This window comes from Thunnus albacares, chromosome 2 (genome assembly GCF_914725855.1).
Source record: "Thunnus albacares chromosome 2, fThuAlb1.1, whole genome shotgun sequence".
NCBI lineage: Eukaryota > Metazoa > Chordata > Actinopteri > Scombriformes > Scombridae > Thunnus > Thunnus albacares.
In genome coordinates, this window is record NC_058107.1 from 24,950,416 (window position 1) to 24,977,354 (window position 26,939).

At 39.6% G+C, this 26,939-nt stretch overlaps 2 protein-coding genes across 3 annotated transcripts in view; both read left to right on the plus strand.

Annotated features, from left to right (window-relative positions):
* The first annotated feature begins 14 nt into the window (after positions 1-14).
* On the plus strand, positions 15-3,850 carry fbxo4 (F-box protein 4). Its single transcript, XM_044374568.1, has 7 exons — positions 15-308; positions 1,303-1,577; positions 1,725-1,945; positions 2,315-2,390; positions 2,486-2,658; positions 2,787-3,013; positions 3,120-3,850. The coding sequence occupies exons 1-7, from the start codon at positions 153-155 to the stop codon at positions 3,210-3,212; spliced, it is 1,221 nt and encodes a 406-aa protein (XP_044230503.1). The 5' UTR covers positions 15-152; the 3' UTR covers positions 3,213-3,850.
* Positions 3,851-14,670: 10,820 nt separating this feature from the next.
* The window catches only part of ghra (growth hormone receptor a), a 41,685-nt gene continuing 29,416 nt past the window's right edge, over positions 14,671-26,939 (plus strand). The window contains exon 1 of one of the 2 annotated variants that reach the window (XM_044374603.1): positions 14,671-15,191. The gene's annotated coding sequence lies outside the window, so the exon portion shown is untranslated. The remainder of the gene's footprint in view (positions 15,192-26,939) is intronic. The other variant, XM_044374594.1, reaches the window with a different exon arrangement.

The window sequence follows — 26,939 nt, forward strand, 5'->3', positions numbered from 1 at the left end:
CACGTTCATGTTGCGTATGACTGTAGAACTACAATACCCACAATGCCTTACCGCCGCCAGCAACAAGGAAGCGTGACAGTTTGTGAAACGTCAACAGCTGTTATATCACTGTATTACTAGTAATTCACATATTGACAGACACATTTGAAGTCATGGCAGGTACGATCCAGCAGCTTAGCGAGTCTACAGTGATCCGCAGCCTCAGGAGATTTAGAGACAGGTATTTTCCAACCAGTGGTAAAGTTGACAACGATTTTGTGGACACGGACGAGGAAGAATCACAGCCAGGTTATCTGGACAGCTTACCGGTGAGACAAGTGGGAATTCATGGGCATGTTTTTACATATTCAACTACCTAAAAATTTATTGAGGTGAAATTTAGTGTTGATCCAGGTAGGACAATGTCAGGTAGAAATTAAACCATACTTACATTTGGACTTTTTTTACATTGCTGTTCCTAGTCCTGCCAAAAACCGGAACAAAAATAGAAATGGATAGGGTGAGACATGACATAAAGTGGAAAAAAAGAATTGCATATACATTATATACAGAATGTATGTATCTGGTATCTAGTGGTGAAAAGAAACACTTCCAATTCATGGTAGGCCTTATTCTTACTGCACTACATTTCAGAGAAATATTTTACTTTTCCACCACATGTATCTGACAGTTAAGTTACAGATTATGATTTTACACTAAACATGTGGTCATCTTAAAAAATATGGATTAAACTACCCAACAGTATTTTTTGTGAATACATCAATACTTACAATCTTAACAATGTAGCCTATAATAATATAACGTTGACAAACAGCATTTATACTTTTGATACTTAAAGTACGTTTTGCTGATACTATTAATATTTTTCTTGGGTAATATTTTAAATGCCAGACTTGTTACAGAGTATTTTTACAATGTTATTACTTTTACCTATACGGAAATATTTAAATAGTTTTCCACCACTGATCAGGTTCAATGAACACTGAAGGTTCCATAAGAGCCACTTTAATAGCAATCTTTGTTGTCTTGAAAAAAAATGTTGCTTCTCCACAGCTAATACATCTGCTGTTTTGGTGATATTCAATCCTATCCCTCACTTTTTCTTAACTTGGTCTGAACACTCCTTTTCTAACCCTTAGCCTTCATCTCTTGTAGATATTTGTTCATTTTTAAGGCTGGGTATCCAACAATTAGAAATGAAAGTTTAATGGGATCCAGATTCAATAAAATATCCAGCTTGTCACCTATTTATATTCTTAAAGGATCAAAAACAAAATCATTTCAGTATCCTTCTTCCTAAAGGTGGACGTGCAATTCCTGATCATGAACTTTCTATCTCCTGCGGATATCTGCCACCTGGGAGCGACCAGTCGGTACTGGAGGGCTATGGTTAGAGATCCATTGCTATGGAGATTTTTCCTGCTCAGGGACATGCCCTACTGGCCCTCCATAGATCATTTGACCATGCCCCAACTGGAGCTGTTGGATGGACCACTAGTCAGTGAAAATGAGATCCTGGATGATTCAGAAGAGGGAGGAGACCAAGGGATGGAATCACAAGTGGACTACATGGCAGAGTGAATTTCTTTTTGAATTTTAATTGTTAGAATTTCACCTAAGATAAACTTTACACTAACTGCAAGATAATGCAGACCAGTACCATGGTCAGTTGGTAACATATTGTTAGACAGAGAGGTTTTTGACAATCGTTTTTGTTTCAATAGATACCTGAAAGGATGCCCATCCTGCAGACAAAAATGGCTTCCTTCACGGCCGACATACAAGGTTGTGACCTCATTCCTCCAGTCTCTGGTGCCCTCATCCGAGCCACGTTATGCCATGTTTGGCCCTGGCATGGAGAAGCTGGATGTCTCTTTAGTCACAAGGCTCATGCATGCCCCAGATGTGCTTCCTGTCTCGGGCACTCCACACAGACAGATAAATGGTGAGATAACTGCCCCCATAACTGATAATTGTCATTGTATTATTATCATTGTAATTATCATTAATAGCAAAGTTATAATGCCATTTACCAGGCTCTTAGTTTATTCAGATTGCTGTAAAGCCAAATTTTAATGCAAATTAACTAGCAATATTCATTGTATGCTACCAAGAAATGCAGTTCAGTCACACATACTCCATTCATAGACTAACCAATGGGAAAGAAAACATTTAGCATCTTACATGTTGCAGGTTTATTTGTCCACCAGTAGGTGGCTGTCTTGGTTCATAATTTTTATGTCTCTAGCCATTATCAGTTAAAATACTCCCAAGAATGCAACTAAACCTGGGTCAAACTTTTTCTTTATTCTAGGAATTGGTTCGGGGATCAGTTATATGTTCAACAACCAGCACAAATTCAATATCCTGACTCTTTACTCAACCAATAGGTAAGCATGTTGTATTTGAAGTTACTATAATAGATTCAGCTGTTTATTGTCTTTCTCTGTGTATTATTATATTATTAAATTGTTTGTATGTGCAGGGCAGAGAGGGAAAGAGCCAGAGTGCAGCAGCAGGATATCAGTAATAAGCTCTTCACTTTTGAAGGAAGCGATGATTCAGGTTACCCGGTCTACAGCCCTGCTCCTCATGTGCAACAAGTGTGCCAGGTGGTGGATGGTTTCATCTATGTAGCCAATGCAGAGCCTGGAAGAGGTGATGGTTTTTTCTATTTGCAGCTCCTGCTCCTTGGTTACTACCATGTCACATCATTCATGTTGTGCTGTTGCCTTATTAATCACAATCACAGAATAGATTTGCAAAAAATACCACGTGTTTAACAGATGAGGGGGAGTCTGAGGCAGCTCAGATCCAGGCTGTGCTGAGGTCCATCTGGGGCTCAACATCCAGGCCTCTGCTGGTGCTCTCGTGTGTGTCCAGAGAAGAAACTGAAGCAGCCAGCACCACCAGCCTGCAAACTAGTACCAGCAGAAACAGGGCCAGGTGTCGAACTGCCTGTGTTCACATGGCAAAGAGACTTGGTCTGCCGCAGCTGGCTAATCCCTGGATGGTAACTGTTTGATGTTTCATTGATGAAAAGGTTTCATTTATATCTAACAAATGTTGGTTTGTAGAGCTTTTCAACTTGTGTTTGTGTCTCTCTCTCTTTAATTCAGGTGCAGGACACAGTGGCAGAATCCTTGTCAGGTCTTCTGGATGGTATTTCTTGGTTGCTAAGATGCTCTGGAGTCAAACTATATAGTAGCTAGTTCCCCTAACTCCTGCTGCTGCCGGATGAATTAAAACCACAGAGCTCATTGCTGCATCATCCCGACACCAAGACACACTACGGCATTTCCTGAGTAATCTATACCACATGTGCACTGAATGTCTTGGGGTTGGAGCTTTGCCCGAGGAATTTAATGAATTGGATGAGCAGCGGAAGTGATGAGTCTTCCAGATTTTTCATCTGCCAGAAGTAACAGAGACCCCATTCTTATTTACAGAGAGAGTCATATGAAGGAGTTATGGCTGGATAAAAGGTTGTAAAAACACCTGAGAGCTTCATATTTACCCCACAAACTGGCCTTGTTGAACGCTGAGTAGTTCTATGGAACAGCAGGGTAATAAGTGCCTTGTTTGAAGTTACAGTAACATTAGTAGCTGTGGATGGAGGAAAATTGCTTGTTCAATGCAGGAAATTAAGAACACACAGCTAAACAGGCTCTAGAAAATCAAACTTAAAAAAGCTGAAAAATTCACACATGTAAAAACCCAATTTGACTCAATTTATGTCTCACTCTGAAAGCCCAATATTGGGTTTAACATTGGAGTTGTACATGTGTTTGACATGACATTTTTCAGTGTTTGATTAAAGGCTTGAAAATGTCAATGTTTCAACAATGAAGATGAAGTCATAATTATTTTCCAAGAACAGTAAAAAGTCAGCTCATGTAACCTTCAAACTCTACTTCCTTGGGATCAATGATTGTACACATGTACTGTAAAAATGTGTCGTTTAAAGCTAACATATGCTGCAAGCAGTAGAATGTGTTTACTTCAAATATAAATTAATTTATTTTTAAATTATGCCATTTTTTTAACAATTACTTTGGTTTACAGATTGTGTCTTTGCATGTGGATAATAATAATAATAATAAACTTTATTTATATAGCACCTTTTTAAACACAGTTACAAAGTGCTTTACAATAAAAGCAAAATAGATTATAGAACACAAAGGGAGTAAAATGCAAAATGTGTGCCTTAAAGGTAATCAATAAGATCTTAAAATCAATCCTAAAACAAACAGGGAGCCATTGTAAAGACGCTAAAACAGGTGTGATGTGATTGTGCCTGTAGTTCTGGTTAAAAGCCTGGCAGCTGAGTTCTGTACAGTCTGTAGTCGTTTCAAAGTTTTTTAATTAAGACAAGAGAAAAGACTGTTGCATTAATCAGGCGCAAGGAGATAGAAGCATGTACAACAGTTTCTGCATCTCTAAAATTTAAAATAGATCTTATTTTTGCAATATTTCTGAGATGATAAAAGCATGATTGGACAAGTTTTGTGATATGTTGCTCAAAACATAAATTGGTATCAAACAGGACACCAAGATTTCTTACAACAGGCTTGATATGTTGTAACAGGTAACCAGTAGATGGCAGTATTTGTTTTGTGACATGCTGGGACCCAATAACAAGGATTTCTGTTTTATTAGAATTGAGCTGAAGAAAATTTATCGACATCCAGTTTTTATATCAATCATGCAATCTTGTAGAGAACTCAGCATACTGAGGTCAGAGGGCTTAACGCGGACGTACAACTGTGTGTCATCTGCATAACAATAAAAAGAAATACCATGTCTACGGATGACGTCACTCAAGGGGAGCATATATAGGGAGAACAAAATTGGATGAGTCACCGTTTCAATCTCAACAACACTGAAAACACACTATTGAATTACTGTTTTATAACCAATAAATTGCAGTTACATCATTACAGTGACACAGCTACTGTATTTAATTTTCTTCTTTCTTCTACCTTATGCTCATATTCACAAGTTTAAAACCTTGTGAGCAAAAAAGCATAAAAAAAATCCTTTTGACTCAGTTAAGTAATGTGCCACAGTTTATTTGGCACAGCCTGTTACTGCACTCTCGCTCTTTTGCTTCTTTCCTGTGAGGTCAGCCCTGGCATGCAAAGTTGAATCCACATCTGCATGTGAGAGTATCCTGCTTTGGCCACCTGGTAGCTGGTACCACCAGTTTTCTGATTCATAGCTTGGTTAAAGTAAGATCTGCAATTCATAACGATTTTTTTCTTTTTCCTAAATTTTATTGTGTTAAATGTAGCTTAGTAACATGTTTGTCTGAAAGGAAAACCTTGGCAAATAACTAAATGCACTGTAATAAAAAAATTTCAATGTACCCACTTACACAACAGAGAAGTGCAACCAAAGCCCAGTCACACTGTAAGAAAGACACATCTTGTCTTTTCAGGAGGTAAATTTAGAATGGCTGCTGGACTAGCAAGTGAAAGGTTTCCATCACTAGAAGAATATGAAATAAACTTCAAACACAGCTTTAATATAATCACAGCAGGAGTACGGTTATTTGTAAAGGTGGGGAACGTACGTAAAGGTTATTCCAAAGCTTTCTGCAGCAAATAATTTACTGTGTTTTAAACCACCGATTCACCATTACACTCCTATAACATTATCTGACTCCATGCAACCTTGCACCTACTGTATATTACCCACAATGAAACTCGAGCACTGACAATGTGGTCAGAGATCTGAGTGCATTATGTTAGTAGCAGGCTAATGTAGCCTTGAGCCACTAGTTATAAGCAGAGATGAGGAGCAGGCTGCAGAGGTTTGGTAACCTCACTTCTTTCTAACTCCACACGCCCTGTTTTTTTTCATTTTCAAACTTGTAGTTCAGTCCTAACAGACATTTCCTCAAGTGACGTCACTTAAGGCAATTTATCAAATTTTGAGCAGCTCCCTCTGGAGCCACAAGGCTTTATATAACTTATTTTTCATATGCAGGAATAGTCCCCAAGTCCTGTAAACAGAGCTTGATTTATAAAATCGATGGAATTCCCCTTTAATGAAATCAGCACATCTCTGGGGTTTCCTGACTTCTGCTTCTGATAAGCCTGAAAAATACACAATTGATTCTGCAATGATGAAATTGAGGTACAAAAAAAACACATCAGATGATTCACAATGATTGAAAATAATTCACTGTTCATGTCCTGTTTTGCATGTAACTGAATTCATTTGAACTTAAATCCAGGACAACTGCTGCACTTCAACCATCACATCTCTCCCTTAATGTCTTAAAGTTGTGTTAGTCCATTAAGGATTACCAACTGTTTCATATTCAGTGTTCCTGGGGGTGGTGTTCACATGCCCTAATAGCAGCAATATGATCATTTTTACAACATGTAAGTCATGACAAGATAATGTGCTTCACTGATGCTCTTTTGTTCTAGTCCCCTAGGTAACCGCAAATCATCTGCAAAAGTATGTTCACCCCTCCAGCCCTTCCATCAAAAGGCCCCTTCGTCTCAACAATCATTTCCATAGACATACAGATTTAGAATGGGACCATGATTGGTGCAATTTAAGTGCATTAAGCTGAGCTGGATACTGGTGCGGAGCGGAGATTGATTTTTTTTTTTTTTTCTGGTGAATTTTAAAGGGAAATGATGGAGGAGTCGGCTGCCACATGTGTGATTTCTGTGGTGTGTGTGCGTATATGTGTGTGTGTGTGTGTGTTTCTTTATTTGAGAGAGAAACAGATAGAAACTGGCTTTTCATCTCAACATATCTCTCTGTTCTCTGTAAACATGATGTCTATCTCTGGTCCTCACTCCACGGTTATTACACCTGTGCGTGTGTCTATGTATATGATTGTATAATCACATACTGGCCAACAATAATATTGGACCACATTTAAGAAATAGTGTAACCATGGGAACCTTTTATTAGGGCAAGTATGTAGGGAATAATGTTGCTTAATCCTTTGTTATTACACTGTGATCCTGATGGAGCCAATGGAAGTAGAGACCCATCATTGCAATCTCTGGCACTGTCAGCCTAAGCTTGTGGTTACAATCTGAATGAGTGAATGAAATTTGGCCCGGAAATGAACTGGTTAGGAGGCTTCTAAGTCAATGTAGGCTAAAGATGTTTTGGATCCAATGCTGGAACTTGCTGGGATAGGATGTTTTCAAGGTCTGTTTATTTAGACTGCAGACTGTGCACCATTAGTACACGTTGCTACATAATGAGGGCCGGGGGTTTGGTGGGGGAGGTTCTCGGGCCATGTTATAGAAGGGTGAATGAGTACCAGACCTCCAGCTGCCTCTTGTCTTCTACAATCAAAAGGGGCCTCGGGGATATGATGTCATGAGGATGAAACCCCTATTTACTGACCCGAGACAGTTTACAGACGCAAGAAGTCTGCAACATTATGAGGACAGTTGAAGCATACCATGCGTGTAAGAAGTGTATGGAGACACCAGGAAGCAGTGTTTTGAAAATACTGTGTATTTAATGTAAATTTTGAAAAAAAGGTCTGAACTCTGTAGCAGACAAAAAGACTTTTTCCTCTGTGCCTCAGCCAGACAAATATTACCCTTTTATGACACGTTAAAGTGAGTAAAGAGAAAGGTCTTTACAAAATTTCCTTATGATAGTTATTAATGGTGTATTTAAAATATCAGAGTGGTTGACACGTTTGTAATGTAAGCTTGGTGTAGCACCAAGTGGCAGAGAGGTGTTTTTATGTGTGTGACACAGTCAAATGCAATTCACTTTATAGTGTTCTTTACACAGCCTGAGGAAACTGCAAATAAATAATCAGGTGGCATTGCAAAGCCAGTCTGTTTAGTTATGTAACATGAAAAATGTTTTGGCAGAAGTATTTCCCATCTATTCTCAAGGTTTCTAAGTTGGTTTAGATACACTTTTTCAACACTTGTAGAACAAGTCAAATATTGAAATTGGTGAAGCAATTTCAATATTTGCCCTTTGTACTAAAATTTGCACTGAAATCAAATCAAAATATTCTTACTGCAGAGTACATATTCTTGAAAACACTGCTCTTGTGTGCCTACATAAAAAATAGGTGGGGTAGACACACTAAAGGCAAAACCTGTACAAATATCTAATATATTCTGAAATAACTATTACCTTTATGTAGCTTACAATATTCCATTATTGTTGAAAATGTATCTATGTTTTCCTAGGCTGTAATTTGTGCTGGTGTAGAATTGTATTGAATTGCATACGTCACTTCATTTAGCCAAATCAAGCTGTGTAGATGAACCATGCAAATAAATTGCAGAAGTGGAGTGGATACAATATTAGTAAACAAACATACAACACTGAGTACAAAGTAACTTTATCAATTAATCTAATGAAGACTTGATGTGTCAGTTGTTGTTTGCTTGACTTTTAAGTATGAACTTGGCTCTCCACACCATTCACAGGGTTAAATACTGTAATCAAAGAAACCAACTCCATCTCACTGTCTTTCTCAAACTTCCTCCTTTTTACACAACCCTCTCAATCCTCCACTGTCTCTCCTCCACTGTTGTCTCATCCCACTCTTTTCACTCTCGTCTTTTCATTACACTTAAGTCCCTGATTTGTATTCTACGATAACAGCCAACATTAAAGCAGGCATTGAAAAAAAAACATCATTTGCATGATGCATTCACTGATTAGGCTAAGCGTCCCTCTTAATTGTGTTGTTTTGCACATGGTGGGGTTCTCATGCTGATACTCTGTGGATCTTACTCATCCCATGCAATCTCACCAATTCACTTCAATTTCCTCCCCACTTCTCTGCGTCCGTTCCACCTACCTCCTGCCGTCTTATATATGGCAGGTTATGGACTTGTAATGCTGGATTATGGATCAGAAGTGTTAATGGTGAATTACTTTTGAATGACTTTGAGCCTACATAATAAAAAAGATATGGAACCAAGAGCACAATGATCCGTCCTGCTGTTGTTGTTATTTCAATGTGTGTGTATGTATGTGTGTGTGTGTGTGTGTGTGTGTGTGTGTGTGTGTGTGTGTGTGTGTGTGTGTGTGTGTGTGTGTGTGTTGGTGTTTGTGTGTTCCCCCTGTAGCCATCTCCTCTCTTTTATCCTAATCCAATAGGCAGCAGGGTGGTGACATAGTTGTGAATGGCCACACTTGTGATGTGAAACCACACTAAATGCATTATAGGTGACTTGAAGGGGATGACACAAAGGGCACTCTCCCATTATGTGGCAAATAAAAACAGATAACCAAACGGGAACAGATCTTTAACGGCTATTGAAAGACCTGCTATTTCAGAATATAATAATTTTATGTGAATAAAGCTGTGACTTATGCTGCCTGAATTATGCTCAGATAGGTGGCTTAGAAACAATCCGGTGAAAGAAACATCAAAAATTGTACTTTGTAATTGAGTTCTACGGAAATACATGTTAAAGGTCTAGTGATATTTTTCGTATTGTCAACAAATCCCATGAAAAACACAAAACCAGCAACAAATTCATCCTACTATAAAGTATTGTCTGTGTAAATAAAGCCTGATAATAATGAGATAATAATAATAACACATTTAATTTGTACCACACTTTTCATTCATAGTGAAATTCAAAGTGCCACAGTAATAACATAGAACACACAAGATAAAGAAAATAGTAATAAGAGTTAAGATAAAAAAAAAAGCCTACCTGAACAGAAAAGTTTTTAGGCCTTTTTTAAAAGAGACTAGGGCCTGTACTGCCCTCAGATGTGTGGTGCAGCAGAGCAGAAGGCTCAATCTCCCATGGTGCGGATCTATGGGGGCCTGGAGAAACAAACTGCTGATAGATCTGAGCGTGCGGGTGGAAGTTTGTGGTATGATCACTTCCTGTAGGTAGGGAGATACATGTCTATTGATGGGTTTGTATGTGAGTAGCAGGACTTTGTAATCAATCCTGAAGAAGACAGGGAGCCAATGTAATGAAAACAGAATTGGAGTGTGTTTGTGTTTTCGCACTCTCATCAGGATCCTGGCAGTGCTGTTCTGAATGTACTGGAGCTTCTGGATGCAGTCTTGAGGAGATAAAGGCATGGACAAGTTTTCTGCATCTAACAGGGTTAAAGAGGGGCAGAGTTTAGAGATGTTTTTTGAGATGGTAGAAAGAGGTTTTGCATGGATGTCTTCTATGTTCATCAAAAGTCAGCTGAGGGTCAAACCTAACACCCAGATTAGTGACTGAGGAGGAAAGGGCAATGTCCTGGCTGTCAAAGGTGAGATCCTCATCTCATATGCGGGATGACTGAATCTGGTGCAAATTAGGAGAGCTTCAGTTTTGCTGCTGTTTAACTGAAGGAAATTTGTGCTCATCCAGGCCTTTATCTCCTTAAGACAGGTGCTGTGGTGTGACATGGCTGCAGAAGGGCTTGGGACAACAACTTTACAACAGGATGGGGCTGAGAACCAGTCCTTGTGGAACACCACAGGTGACAGGGAGTGACGTAGACCTGCATCCTCGCAAAGAGACATACTCAGACCTACCAGAAAGGTAGAACTGAAACCACTTCAGTGCAGAGTATGACAGGCCAATGGTGGTGTGGAGGCACTCTAAAGGATAGTGTGATCCACAGTGTCAAATGCAGCACTCAGGTCAAGGAGAATCAGGAGAGAAGGGGACCCTGCATCAGCTGCCCTCAGCAGGTCATTCACAACCCCAAGCAGAGCTGTTTCAGTGCTGTGTGTTGAAGGTGGTCCTGAAGCTCAGAAGCAACCACCTTCTCCAACAGGAAAAGGAGGTTGGAGATAGGTCAGTAGCTGGCAAGAACTTCTGGGTCCAAGTTTGGCTCCTTGCGGAAAGGGGTGGATGATTACGACCTTGAGGGCAAATGGAACACTACCAGTTTGAAGGGAGAGGTTAACAGTTTGGGTGATCAGGGGGCTGAGAATGGGGATGTATGATTTGAGCAGAGCTGTGGGAATGGGGCCCAGGACACAAGTACAGGATTTCATCTTCCTGAGGATTTCCTCAATGTGACTCTGCCTGACGCCAGTAAAAGGCAGTAGAGAAGGCGAGCTTCCAGACAGAGAGCTGATGACAAGAGGAGGCAGAGAGGAAGAGCTGGTTATCAAAGAGCGGATGTTGTTGACCTTGGCTCTGAAAAAGTCAATTGAAGCTGTTACATCACTCTTCTGTAGCCTCATTTGGGGAAGATGATTGTGGCTCCAGGAAATGATTTATGGTGGAAAAAGGATGTTTGGGGTTGCCAGGATTGTTATTAATAAGGTTGGAATAGAACTGTGACCATGCATCTTTAAGGAACTTTGATTAGGTCCTTCGATGTTCATGGGAGGCCAGTTCATGGACAGCAAGTCCAGAGCATCTGAGGCGTCATTCGAGGACATGTCCACTGTTTTTATTTTCCGCAAGTCATGAGTGAACCAGGGAGTAGAGTGTGAAAAATTGACCTCACATGTCTTTAAAGGGGCATGAAGATCAAAGACACTGCTAAGAGATGTATTGCAGAGTGCCACTAGTTGTATCTACTGATACAGAAGCTGGGCAGGTGATGTGCTGGAGGTCCGTAGTCATGATGGCTGGGACAGTGCTTTTCCAGTTCTGAAAAAGCATTTGACACTTAGGTTTAGTAGGGGGTGACAGGAATGTCAAATCCATTGAGACCACCTTGTGATGAAACACAACCACATTATAGACCTGTAGGTTATTGATGGGGGCAGAGTAAGTGATGACCAGATCAAGTGTGTGCCTCCTGGTGTGAGTAGGGACATCAACATGCTGTGTCAGGCCAAGACACTCAATCATACTCAGGAACTCCACTACAAAATGACAGGAGGGGTTGTCAACATGTATATTCATATCACCAACAATGACAATGTCGGTTGACATGGAGCAGAGTGAGGTGAGTGGGGTGGGGGTGGGGTGGGGGGGGGGGGGGGGGTAGATGAGAAGCACTGTCATGGAGTAAGGAGGTTCACATTTTAGAGCGAACTGGCATTCAATAGAAGAGATCAGGCATTGGCAGGGGAGACAGTTTTAGTTCAGCCCGGTATATGATTGTGAAATCACCACCATGGCCAGAGCTGCAGGCTTTTTCCATATAACTATAGCCAGGAGGGCAGGTCTCATTAAGCACAGAGTAGTCTCTTGGTGAATGCCAGGTTTCAGTTAGGCACATGAAATCAAGCCCCTTGTCCAAGATGTGGTCATGTATGAGGAGGGATTATACACAGAGGGTTTTTGTTCAAAAAACACAATAAATGAGTCACACTGTTGCACTGGGTGACATGTTCCTTCATTTCATTGAACTTGGGCACAGTAGTAAAATACACAGTGGAATAGTCCCAAAACATGCACTGTTTACTCTTGTTTGAGTAATGTTTGCAAAAAAAAAAATTGCAGTGCTCACCAGTCTTTGGATTCTTTTAAATGAAACTATATAGCTCTTTATTTCCATAGGATTTGTTGTGAATAACTAATAGAGAGATTATTGCCATTCTTATCCTGTAACATGGATTATTATTTTGCAGTTGCAGCATACTGGCAAGACAGAGTTAATCAACAAAAGCACTTGCTCTGTGTCACCTAAAATACAGATCATTAAACTGCTGCATGTGTCAAAATCCACTCAAAACACTGTGCAGGTGGGTTTTTAATGACCTTTTGCAAGACAGGAATTATTATTTAATAGTCAGTGGTCTCCAACTGGGACAGGTCATGCTTAAATTCACATGGAAAACACATCCTTTAATGATAGAACAAAGATTAAAAAGTGAAATTATCAGTTTTGATGGCTGCTGTAACTGCTAACACCAGTGTTCACCAAACATCCCACTGAAAGTGCAGCTAAAGAGGATAGCTTGGGGGACCCCAATTCCAGTCCTCCAGCACAAGCACAGTGGCATCAGTTTGTGTGCCAGATGCATTGTTCTGTTGTCACATTCAATATAACATGAGTCCACATGATCACTCAGAGCAGACAATCACAGGAATGAGTATTCCAATAACAAAGGAACTAATTCAATGGACGCCCCCCCTATCTCCACCAATCAGAGCTCTCTGTCCCATAACTGACCAATACATAAACATGTTCAGGGGTCATTTAATACATACAAATATTTGCAAATGTTTTTTTGTTTTTCTCTCTCCTGGAAAAATTAAATTATGACACAAAAGGCCTCAAGTCCAGTTAAAGGTCACCAAATAATGCTTGAATTTACTTTTAGTTTAGTCATGGAATGAGGCGGCGAAGTTGTAAAGTTGTTGTGCACATTGAAAGATGGTACACAACATTAGCAAACCTTTTTTCCACTGTGTTATGAGTTATAATTTACAGGATTTGTGCTGTATGGGAGCAGACTTGGTGGGTTTTTATGCGCACTGCAGTCTGAGGACTTGGAAAAGCCATAACTTGTCGACCTTGTAAACGAGAAGGGGACAGGGAAATAAAAATACAAGGACGGCTCCGCTCAATACAGACAGGCCAATTCCATCTCTCCCCCCTCGTATCGCAAATTATGTCTGCAGCGTATCAGTGCATTGGGAGGAAGGAAAAAACACTGAATTCACTGGACCAAGGAAATACAGACACCCAGCCCTCCTCTGTGTCTCCGTCAATATGTCTGCGTGCTTGTCCCCTGTCTTGGCTTACAGATGGCCTATTCTGTTTTCTTAGTACTATCCTACTTCCAATTTACACCATAAACTGGGATGTATTGGAGGCTTACAGGCTTGTTTGTTGTTTTAGAGGAGGGTTAACTCAACTTTATAGGCTGACATATGATCTAACTTCATAATGTGTAGTGCAGGATGCAGTCCAGTAAAATTATCCGTCTGTTGCTTCATAGCTTTAACACCGTAATTGATTTTGTTTTCTCTGATGAATGTTTGCGTGGGATGATCATCGATTGCAAGTCAAATCCTGAAATGAAAAACAATCCTAAGTTCCACGCAGGCAAATGCAGCGTATGCACAGACAAAAAACCAAAAAAAAAAAAAAAAAACCTGCAAGCCAGCAGCAACAGCTGGGTGCCTGGGTGTGTTTCCCCCTCACGTGTCGGGGCGGGCCGTCCATACTAACTGATGGCTTTTGGGTCGGGGGTGTATATCCATTGACAGCTGAAATTCTGGGCGAGCCTCTGGTGGCGTCACTTCTCCAGTGGACCTTCCACGTGAGTCCACACAGTCTATAGTTCTCAGACAGACGCGGCCATTCATAACACGCTGTTTGTGAATGGATGTCATTTACATTGCCTATATAAACAGGCAACGTTTTAGTCTTTTGTTGTGTGTTTTAACGCATACTTGTAAATTATGCAGGTTATAAATTGGCACATATAACTTTTTAGGGAAATAGCTTGCTGTAGCCTGCAGTGATTAAATCGCAAATTCACAAGCTGCATATTTAAATTTAAAAAAAAAACTCCCAATAATGGATTTTTTTCCTAAATGCATTAAACCATTGGAAATATATAGCCTAGCCTTATTCAAGCACAGCACTTCTTGTTTTAAAAAGCCTCTCCAGTCGATAAAATTTAAGTATACTTAGGCCTGAGGGCGACTAAGACAACACAGAAACACCTGTAATGGTGTTATTCTGCATTTTTGCCCACAAAACTTAAAAGAAAAAGTCATTTGGGTTGACCAAGTGTCTACCGCAAAAAAACCCCACTATGCACAATTAAAACATATCTTAACGAGACATATCCTAATAAGCTGAAATGATAAAGCCTAATAAAGTGTTTATTCGCTACTTCAGCTAAACTTTGTCACTGCATAGAAAGTGTGGCAGCTACTGGGGGGTTTTATTTTGGAGGTTTAGCCCGGCAGTCTTTCTTTTCTAGCTGTGGTCATGAGGGCGCTTCACCGCCATGTGAAACACACAGACTGGCTCTGTCTCAGCAGCGCACTGAGTATGGCTCTCTCAAAGTCGGCTAGACGATGAACTGAGCAGCAACAGATAAGGAAGCGAAAGGAAAGGAAAGCGACACACAACCGATCTAAAAGATTGGGTGATGTGAAAATCTGGAGAGATCCTTGTGGGCCGAGCAGGCAGAAGTGAAGAGGCAGGAGTTTGTGTGTGAGTGTGAGTGTGTGTGTGTGCCTGCTGGTGCTCTCTCGCTGGCCATCAGATGACCGACTTCTGAAAAGTCCATCGGCGCTGTCCTCGCAGTTTTTCAGCTCGAGGCTTCGTGGAAAGTAAGTGCATTTATGTTATTTTATTTGTTTTTGTTTTTGTTTTATTCTGGTTGTGTGTTTCTTGCCTACAGTATCTCCAAAACTCCAGTTTTCACGCAGTTCACGCACGGCTCGGGAAATTTCGCTTAAATTGCATTACATTTTTTACACATCAGGCATTGCAAAGTGTTTTTGACCAATCATAAACATTTAGTATGTGCTTACAAGCTGATATAATGCGCACTATTAATAATAGCCTACATTAAAATCACAGAAACTTGAGATTGTCTAAAATTCCGCTGCAACTTGGTGGTGTTGCAAGAGTAGGTAGGCTATTTGGCCAGCCAGGGGATGGGATGAAGTGACAGCCATGGTCGGTTATGACGAATGTAGTCTTTCTACCTGGTAAGTTATCTCCGGTTCATGTCAGTTTTGGGGGGAGTTTGATTTTGTTCCCTCTGTGTCGTGATAAGCAACATCGATGAATAGAGGGAAATATAAACATCTGATTGAAATGAGATGGAAAGCTGTGATGAAGAAAAAATGGTCAAGGATGAAATATACTGCTGAAAAGAGAATATTCTCAAATATTTGAGAGATTCTTGATTGTTGACACAGCTTGATGTATGCATTGTGTTATAGTCACTCCAGTGACCATAATACTGCTGATATTAGTGTAGATGCATGATATTGTGCAACTATGCTGATTTTCTTTAGAGATCCGAATTTTCTTATATATTACTTTGACCTATTAATACACAGATAATGACAAATGTTAATTTAGAAGTTGCCAGAGCTCAGTATGATGTTTTTAAACTTCTTACTTGCTTTAATCAACATACATAACTTCAATTTACAATGATATTAAACTGAGAAAAACATCAGATTTTTAGAGGAACTGGAACTAGCTTATGTTTAGATTCTTCATTGATAAATTATCTAAGCAATTAAAAAAAAATATTAATTAAAAATCTTAAAGTAGTTACACAGCCGTTGTTTTCATATTGTATAGCTAAATTCAAAACATTTATCTAGTGAAAATGTTTGCCATCCAATATTGGCTGTAAGAGTAGTTAGAGAGTTCGTAATGCTTTGTTTTTTACCCTTTGTTTGCTCTGCATCAATGATTGGCTGTGTTGCACTGGCTGCAGGAGAGCACCTTCCTCCTCTGCTGTTTTAATTAGGCAGTACACCACACTGTGGTGAGATATGATATCAAATGCTTTGACTATAGTCTGTTTGAGAGATGCAGGTTTTGTGTAAAATGTATTTTTTGTTTAAGAGTTAGTTTTTCCCTGTAGTGGGGTTATTGATTCTTTAAGATCAGAGGTTTTATTTCACCTTGAACAGTTTTTTCAACAGTTTTCACAGTTTTCCTGTGTAACATCTCTGGGACTTTCTCTCTAAACAAAATGATATCACACAGCCTTTTAAAACTCTGCATGTTTTTCATGCCCACTGGATTACATTACTTTAGAGACCAATTTTTAAAATCATCAAACATTTCTCAAACCGCTTGATATGTGTGATATTATGCATATTACAAACACCTTTTCTTTAAGGCTGCACAGTTTGATAATATGCACCTAAATGTAACTGAATCATATTTAATGGGATTTATTGCTGCAACAGTCGCTCGGTAAGTACTAATGCAGAGAAAAAGCATGGTAAGGGACATGCATAATGGCAGCCATTATAGCATCCACCAGGTAGCTGCAGTAAGAGATGTTTTAATAGATGAGTTGAGGACGTTAGTTCCATCACTTTCTATCTCAGTTTTCACCACACATTAACACACACAGTAAGTACAGCTGTTACGTTCTATACCCTTTGTCAGCTCACCAGCACTCTGGAAACCATTAGATTTTACACACATTCATGTGCACTTGGATCTCAGTGATGCACATAGTTTGTGTGTCTGACGCAGAGGGAGAAACTGGATTTAAGAGTAAATTGAAGAGGTACATGCCGCACATCTATACTTAGTCTTCCAAAACAACGAGTGGGTTGATTTAAGATTTAAAAAAAATATATAGGATTCAATTCTGCAGCCCTATGAGGTGACTGTGCACCATTCAAAAGCTAGGAAATGACTGAAATCCGGGTTATTTCACATGTGATTTACGAAGTTTGAATAAATGTCTGACCATGGCAACCAGTTATGCTACCAATGTCAGGCAGCTGTAACAGATGAAAAAGTTTGATATTTCTAAAAATTCTGCTCAACAGCTATTGCTTTAATATCTTAGACAAACTGTTGCATGCCTGTGCGTGCACACACACAGCATGGAATGCAGCAAAGGAGATATTTTCCACAAATATCAATTTTCAGGTCCTTACAGCACACATGTGCTCTTGCTTGCACTCCTTACCTTTCTTGTTCTCGCTCTGATACACACACTTTATTTTATACATACACACACGCACGTGCATACACACAAACACCCACTCTTTCTCCGTCTCTCTCTCTCTCACCTCCCACACAGACTCTTGTGGGGTTTGCAGATGTGTGTCCTGATCTGCTTCCAGCAGAGGCTCTTCTCATGCCAGTGTGCTGACTCTGAGTTTTCCACTCTCTCTCTTATGAAACAAGAGTAGGAGACATTAGAGCCCCATCCAGTAGCCAGATTTGAATGCCTGAGAGCACACACAGACACACATGCGCACAGGTTAAAAATGCATCCTGTGTCTCCCCCAACAGATACACACACATGCACACAACTCAATTTAGTTCAATTAAATTCAAAAAGCTTTACTGGTAATCAATTTAGTATTGGTACAATTTAAATGTAAATTTAACAATGCAAGACAAACAAAAACAGTGCAAGTGTTAATCTACTGATATTAAAAGAAAGAGATGTTGATAGTAGGGATAATACAAGACAGCCATTAGTCTTTAAATAACATAAAAACAAACAAAAAACAAAAGGAGATTGTGGCAATAAGTAGAATATGGTAAGTACAAGTATATTTATATATGTCTGTCTGTCTATATGTCTATGTCCTACCGGTTGTCTCTTCTGTCATGGCAAGAAGTGACATATTTAGCAGCCAAAACTGCACATTCTGTCTTTTCCCTCAGAATGAATGAGGAGTAATTTCTCCCTTTCTGTCAGACCTTGGAATTCAGGGCAATTTTGTAAAGAATTCCTCCCTAATATTTCTATAGTTTTGACATTCTGTTAGAAAGTGAAATTCTGTCTCTTCATCACGGTGACAGCTGAGCCTGTCCTCTCTGGGCAGCCAGGTCTGGCTGTATCTGCCCTTATCTATTGCCATACTATTGTCACTCAGTCTGTACATGTCTTGTTCAGGTTCTTATCAGTTATTGTGGTTAAGTAGTCTGTCACAGTATACTGTCTGTTTAGGGCCAAATATGTTTCTAGTTTGTGTTGTGAGCTTGTAATATCATTCCAATAAATTACGTGGTTTTCTTTATTTATAATTGGGTTAGGTCTAATCTTTTGAGTGATTGTGTAACTGCTCTGAGGCTGGCTGGGGTTTGTGAAGTCAGAAGGTGAAGGGTCAGCCAGCCTCAGGACCAGTTGGCTCCTTTCTATGTTCAACTCTTGGAAGGCAAGAGCTTTATAATGGTAACAGTCAGGGTCGCTCTTTTAAATATGGCTCCAGAATTTGATAGATCTTTTTTGAATACATATAAATAAAGGATATTGGCCTAATTCAGCCCTGCAAGCAGAGTTTGGGGTTTTTGTTTGTACCCAGAGAATGCTTTTGCAGAACTCTGCATGCAGGGTTTCAGTTGGATTTTTGTCCCACTTTTGCCCAATCATTTTGTAGTAAGGGGGCCCCATACCTCACTGCCATACAATGCAATTGATTCTATAACTGATTTAGACATTTTGAGCCATGTCCTAATTGGAATTTGGATTCGGACTGAATGCTTGATGGCATAGAAAGACCTTTTTGCCTTTCTTTGAGTTTCCTGTAGAACTAATTTGAAAACCTAGGTAAGTATAGGTATAGTAGTATAAATATAAATATTTGTTTGTTCTGTTTGGGTCCGATCTATTTTAAATGTTGGGTCATTTCTCTGTATCTTGATCTTTTTTGGAAGGTGATAATTTTAGTCTTCCTCACGTTAACTGTCAGGGCCTAGGTCTGACAGTACTGATGGAGAAGGTCCAGGCTCTGCTGAAGACCTTCTTTAGTTGACAGCCAATTTATTATTTTCATATATTGATTTAATTACATCAAAAGACTTCCCCCCCTATACCACTACTCTATTAGTTTAAAAGGCAATCCCTCATGCTAGACTGAATCAAAAGCTTTTTGGAAATCAACAAAGCATGCATGAATTGTGTCTTTATTTCGATTTATATATTTATCTATTAGTGTGTGTAGGGTGAGAATATGGTCAGCTGTTCTATCATTTGGAAGGAATCCAATCTGACCTTTGCTTAAGACACCGTGCTCGATGAGGAAGTCTATAATTCTTGAATTTAGAATGCTGCAAATAACTTCCAGTTGAAGTTGAAATAACTTCAACTTTCAACTTTTCCACTAAGCATTTTCTGTTGGTATATTTTAACATCTTATTTAAGATGCCATCGGGCCTGCATGCTTTTTTAGGGCTGCACAATCTTCATTTTGTCCTCCATTTCTAATTTTGTGATAGTTGGGTCTGATAATTCTCAACAGCTCTTAATAGCTCAATTTTTCTGAAATCTGGTCTTGGGTTTGAATCTTTGCAGATTTTCTATATCTTCAAAATGATTTTTTCAATTTAGTTCCAATTTTGCCAGAATTTATTTGACACCAGAGACTATTTAATTGTAGGGATGCACGATATTTTTTGCTGATATCCAATATGCCGATATTTCCAACTCACTGTGGCAGATGCCGATACCGATACCGATATATGCACATATTTTTTTCCAGATGGCTGAGGAGACTATTATGCATGCAAGCATAGATTGTACTAAGTATGATCAAGAAAGACAATGTATGAAGGAAGAATTTAGGAAGCCTTAAAAGAGTTTTCATTGAGTTCATTAGACAGACAGGATTAATGTGTAGGATTTAATCTCTGGTCCACACTCCGGAGCAGAAGGTGGCGGTAATGCACCTAATATGCAGGTTGCCAACTGCCGTTATAAACCAAAAATTTTTTTTTCCTCCCCAAACAGAGTGGTACATCCTGTCAGCTGAGCTGTTTCCTATCTTTGCAGCCGAACTTAGCAGCTCCTCCACGGACTGTTTCTCGCTGATGGCACCGGTGCTTCCTCTGCAGGCTCCACTTCACTCCGCTGCCCGTCAGACCCGCTGCTTCTTCCCACTTTAACCTGAATAACAAACCGGGGCTCGGTGCTCTGGTTAGATCCACATGTTGAACCGGGGCTAACATTAGCTGGGAGGCTAGCTGGCTGTGCCTCCCTCTGGCCATGCTGCGGCTAACGCTCCGCTAGCCTCTCAGCTAACGTATTCAAGTTAAAGTGGGAAGAAGCAGCGGGTCTGACGGGCAGCTTGAGTGAAGTGGAGCTTGGGGAGGAAGTACCGGGACTGTCAGGGTGAAACAGTCTGTGGAGGGAAGCACAGTCAGGAGGAGAAGGCAACGGCCTCTCATAATCGGCAAAAATTGCTGATGCCAATATTTCATTTTAGAGCTTTCATCGGCCGATATCGATGACGTGCCGATAATATCGTACATCCCTATTTAATTGTAATTGGTTTTGTTCTTTTTTTTGTTCTTAGTGTGTTTTATATGGCTTTAGAGTCTCACAGTAACTAAGACAGTGCTCCTGGCTGTCTGGATTCCTGTGTTTTTGGTTTAAGACTTTTCTTAATGTCTACCCTAATGGTTTTGCAGTCTGAATCAAACCACCTTTCCCTGTTCATTTGCTTTGGTTGTTTTGTTTTGCATTTTAAGTTTGATAAAGAGGCCAAATGATCAAATATGTGGTTAATGTTTACCAGACACAGCTTTACGACTTCTGTATTCTGAGGGTAGATCTGGACCAGAAAAATCTAAAACAGACTGGATTTCTTCACTGACCATTGCTTCCTGGTTCTGTTCCAGGCTGTTTTGTGCCCATCTGTATCACGTCTTTATTTTGTGGAGCTTACAGGGCTGAGAACATATGTTACCGGTGTCTGCCCTTTTCAGATACAAAGTGAACTGAGAGTGATCTGATAGAGGTGTTTGTTCTCTCAGCGTGAAGGCTCTAAAAGAGGTTTGGTTTAAATCTGTTATAGCATAATCAACAGTGCTGTTTCCAAGGTTTGGTTGCCAAGGAAGTTCAGGTTAGCTTCAGTGATGTAACTGCCACCTTCAGTACTAGTAAAGTCTAGCTCCTCACCAGTTCTAGCATTTAAATCTCCAGTGATCAGCACAGATCCCTGGGCCTGGAAATACCTGATCTCTTCTTCTGTGGTGGAGAAAATTTCATCATTGAAATATGGAGATTCTATTGGGGGAATATAAATTGTACATAAAGATAGTTTCTCAGTGGAAATTAAATGTTTAACCAAATGTGATATTTCCCTTTTTTTCATTATTTCTATTGAGTCTGCTAGTTCTGACTTATACCATATCAGCACTCCCCCTGAGTCTCTGCCCTGATTGTCTCTATTTTGTTGATGTGACGGTAAACTCTCTATAGTTAGGGGGACAACCAGTGGGGGCACCAAATCTCTTGCAAAATAACAATATCAACATCACTGACCTTGTCAAAGAAGTCAAAGTTTCTACTTTTTAAACAAATAAATAAGAGTTTAAACCCTGAAACCGATATGCTAAATCATGTTAACCACAGGTTCATGAATGTATGTAAATACATCCAACAGTCCAAGGCCTATTAGGAGCAGCTGGTCACTGTGGTTTTCAGGCCCCACCTCTTGCCTGAGCAGCCCTGCCAATTTGGGCTCTTCTTCACCAGTGTCTGGTGCAACACGCAGGCTCAAATTTTGTTTATTTTAAAGAAAGAGGTTAGTGGTGAAGGGGAGGGCAGAGAGCAGAAAATCTATTTGGATGATTCTTGTGTAATTATTGAGAGACCCAACAGTGGACCTTGGACTACTGTGTGTATGTGGATTCACAAACATGGATATTTTAAGTGATCTTGATGAAATATGATAATTTCTGTATTAATATTTGTGAAATCACACACAATGGTTACCAAACAGTATGGTAGGATAACCTTACCTTGTTGAGGCAGAGTTAAGTGATTTAAGATGCTCCGTGAAATGAATTAACCCTGCCAAAACAGTGCTCAGAAGTCTATGGATTAACTGTAAGTGAAGGATGTGTTGTGTTCACTTGTCGCTGTGAAAAAGTTAAAAGTTACAGAACTATTTACAGTTTGATCTAATGTTATTCAGCATATTATTAAGTTAAATGACACATATGCTGAAGTTTTGTTTATGTTTGTCTGATTTTGTAGCAGTTGTTGTCATTTTAATATGTGAAGTTGATTTTCAGTGATGTCAAACTGGATTCAGTAATGGTTCGTTCTTTTTAAACCAGTCAGGAAAATCTAAATTTTATGAGTCCAACTCATGTGTCCACCAAGCGTCTTTTTCAGGGCGCTATCATCTTTTCTCAATTATTATCAGTGTTTTAAAGAGTCTCAGGCTGCTTCCAAGCACCTAACTTTTTTTTTTTTATAGTGCTCAGCCTTTTTATGTAGCTGTTTTTGAGTGCTATTTGGGTAGAACTTAAGATTCCAACTTGTCAGAAGCGTAGGAAAGCATAATGGCTGAACATTAAATCTTTTTGGTGAGTTTTTGTGTGCACATGTTTCATATTTGGGTGTTTTCTTGTGGTATCATCCTGCTAGTTAGCTAACCTTTTTCCCCAGAGTGGTGGTTCCTTGCCCCTTTCAGTGGTTTTCCACCCATTGAAGATGCCTTGTGGTGTCACACTTTCTTGCTTTATTTATATTGGCTTCATTCCATGATTACAGTTGATTGCCTTTGGTGGAATTTGGGTCTGAAATCAGACCCTGAATAGCCTGGGATTTTGTTATGGAGGTTTGGCTGGAAATTCAGTGAATGATTCCAAAGCAATTAACAAGGTCATACTAAATTGATCGACATCTTCTTTTATTTCTCCTTTAGCCTCAATTAGCCCAGTGAGATAATTACTTTGAGCTTGGAGTTTGTAGTGATGGACAGACTGCAATGAACAAGAGAGAGAGGGACTGATGAAAGGAATGAAAGATATAATGAAGAGTGGATTATGAGTGAGAAAAGGATCAGGAAAGCACTAATGGGAGACATTACAGTCAAACTAAAGCCGGCTCAGCCTAGAGGCGTTTTGGGCTTTGGGCTTTATCCCCGATTCACCCCTCTGGAAATCGGAGGAGAAATCTGGGACCTTGGTTGATACTGATATTCAGCCCAGATTATCTGGTAATGTGAGGGGTTTACAGATCCAATCTTAAAGCTCCAGAACTGCTTGTAGACTGATCAAGGCTGCCCTGATGATTTCAAACATGTTTGATATTTAGGAGTTGTCACTACTTTCCGAGCGGGACCACCATAGCCAATGAAGGAGAGCTGACAGTGTTGCCAAGCAACATTAGCTAACAATAGCTAGCATACTACTGTTGACAGATTTTAAAACTGACAGTTGAAATCTCACCTCCAGTTCTTGCTGAAGAACAGACAACTTGTATTGACTACGTATCCCCAACCATTTTTTCATCCAGACTCATTTAGCCTCCTGCTTTTGTTTTTTCTCACCACAAAGCATTTTGTTCGCATCTGCTTCCCCATGAGATCACATGAGAACACGTGAGGTGGTGCATTGCTCCCTCTGGCACGATAATCTTAATATCCTATGGTGTGTGATGCACCATTATTTTCAAATCTTGTAGTGTGTGTATGTTTCGGATTAGAGGGAAGAACATCTGTGAAGTTCCTCCTTATGTACGTGATGCGATTTCAAAATCGGTTAAGATTTTAAAACTTCTGGAGTCTGAGCCAGGCGTAGAACCCCTAAAGTCATTGAAAGGCTTATGTAGTCCTGAATATCTTAACACTGTGTGATATTACTGAGACCTTGTTAGACTAAAGGCAGAGATTAGGTTACGTACAGCATTTATAGCCCCAGCCTCACTCCAGAGGACCCAAATGGAAAAATCATTATAAAAGATAGTGTATCAAAATTGAATAAAAAGAGTATCTCAGTATAAAACAGATGTATGACGGTTTAAGAACAGGTCAATCAGGTATTCAGTGATGCTGTAAGGTCCAAGTCCAGTTTTACCTTTAAATGAACCTTTGTGGATTTTTTCTCCTGTGCATCTATCACCTAAAAAAAGCATTTTTATGTATATATCTTTTTTTTCATTGTTAATTAGTGAGCCACCGATAAAGGTTTAGCAGATCTCATAGATTCTCCACCAGCCATCTAACTTGTTTCTTCAGTACGCATTTTCTTTGCAATGGAGCCAGGCTTGATATTTTTATTTAAGGCATTTAGCTTACAACCTTAAGCTTGCTATGAAGTTCCTTGTCTTGAGGCGCCCAAATACCACATACTACAAAAACCACAATCTTGCAGTTTCATTGCATGTCACATTGCACAAGATGGATCTAATAAAATCTTGGTTATGATCTGTGTCAGAATGAACAAAAGCAATTGTGTGCAATGACTGTACAGTGAATTGTAGTGTTATGAAGTAAATACAGAAAAAACAAAAAGAAACATAATAGTATATGTAAGTAAAGATATATCATTAACTCATATCATCCCTCTGTGCTACTCTCATATTTTGAAAATGCAGCAAAAGAAAGCCTCAGCTGTAGCGCTAACACAGGTGTGTTGTTTGGGGTTTTTTGATGTTTTTTTTTTTTTTTTTAAATGGCCTGTTTATTCTTTGCCAGAATTTTGGTGTAGGCTGAATTTGGTTTCCAAGGTTCAAAATCTGATTACAGTTTGGGATTGATGACCAAAGATTTCACCACGTTTTTGTCTACTTTCATCTTCGTCAGCCCAAAAGTGTTCAGTGTATTGGAGCCTTTATTTGAGGCCATTTGAAATGTGTTTAGTCTAAATGATCTCAAATTTTGGGTTTCAGAGTGTCTCCCTCTGAGGGGCTTTGTCTGTGTTGTTTTTATCTACAGTGACATGTTACCACTGCACTTACTTCAGCCGGTACCTCTCACACTCTCTGTCTGCCTCACACTTAATTTTCTGTGGACCAAGCACTTGACTGCACTCAGTCAGCCATCACGAATGTCTGATATCACTGGAATGTTAAAAGAGAGACAAAAAGATGAAAAGAAAGAGAAACTTTAAAGGTTGATTAGAATTATCGTAACCTTGAGTCACAGGTAAACACCCTTGTCTCTTATCTTGAAGACAGAATGTGTGTGTGAATGAATGGTTTCCACAGATTGAGGTCAACAACTCACTGAGGGTTGTAAGTCAATGGCGCTGGAAGTAGGGAGTTCAAGGGACAATTGACCCACCCCGCTTTACCCTTCTCCCACATTCTTTTTAAGTCACAAATCACTTGATCCCAAAAATGCCTCTATATTGGAACATTTAAAAGGCAACCAGCCAGTCAACACACACATTTTGAAAGTTCACGTGAATTGGTTAACTCATGATATCGCATTGAAATGACAGGTCCAATTGAGGTGCTCCCCCCACAGTTTATTTAAGCTATTGTAGGCTATAAACGACATTTTCACAACAGCATGGCATGTTGATAATTTGCAAAGTTGAAGCAGTAAGAAAGTCATGTTTTTTTCGTTAACATTCCTATTGCCTGCTTGACGTTACTCAGCCACAGAAGTGTTACTGTCCTGTAAACTCATAGTTTTGGGTAATTGAACAAAAAAGCTTGTATCTAATCCCACAAGCATAGGTGGCACTATTATCACTGAAAAAATCTAACCTTCAACAAAATCATGATTTTTGGGGAACAGTAACTACTGGCAAACAGGCTAAGCCTTCCCTAAATTGACTGCTGGCTATTGTGCAGCCTACACTGCATACTAGTAAAGCTAAAATGATGAAAATGCATGTCAGCAGTACAGTGGTTGAAAAGACAGCAACACGTTATGTAAGTTAGCAACAACCTGACCAGCCTAGCTTCATGTGGACTGACCTTTAAGATGGACCAACTACTCTCATTTACGTTCCTCCAAGTTTTGCTCAGCAAACAACCCCATCACCCCCCCGGTCTATCTACCGCTACACACACACACACACACACACACACACACACACTTTTTGGCCTCTGCACTTCTGAAATGAATCCGGCACCCCTGTTGTGAATGTAGTGAGTCATCACATCATGGGGTCATCATCTCATTCAAGGCTGACCTCCTTTTGCTGTGTGCATTTCTTAGTCAGAAATATATGTATTTGTATAATCATGTTAATGATGTGTAACTTCAGTGTTCACATGCCTTTTTCCACCCAAAAGTAAACAGCTGCACTCAGCCGCATAATTTCTACTTTGCTTTTCAGGTTTTTCAGGATGTTAAGTCAATAACCATGGCTTTTACTAAATTACTATGTAAGCTGATCTCAGATATTTAAACTTACCTTTGTGCTCAGTAAGAATAAGAATAAAAATAGTTGAATGTCATAAACCATAACACTGATGTGGAAAGTGTAAATTACCCTTACATATTTAATTAAAGGCACCCTGTGGACTTTTCTTGTAAACAAATGTTACGTTTACATTCATAGTTTCTCATCAAAAGTTACTGTGTGTATCCTTGAGGCCTAACAAACCCTTTGAGTGCATTTCCTTCCTCATTTGTGTTTGTTTGAATATTTAAAATCAT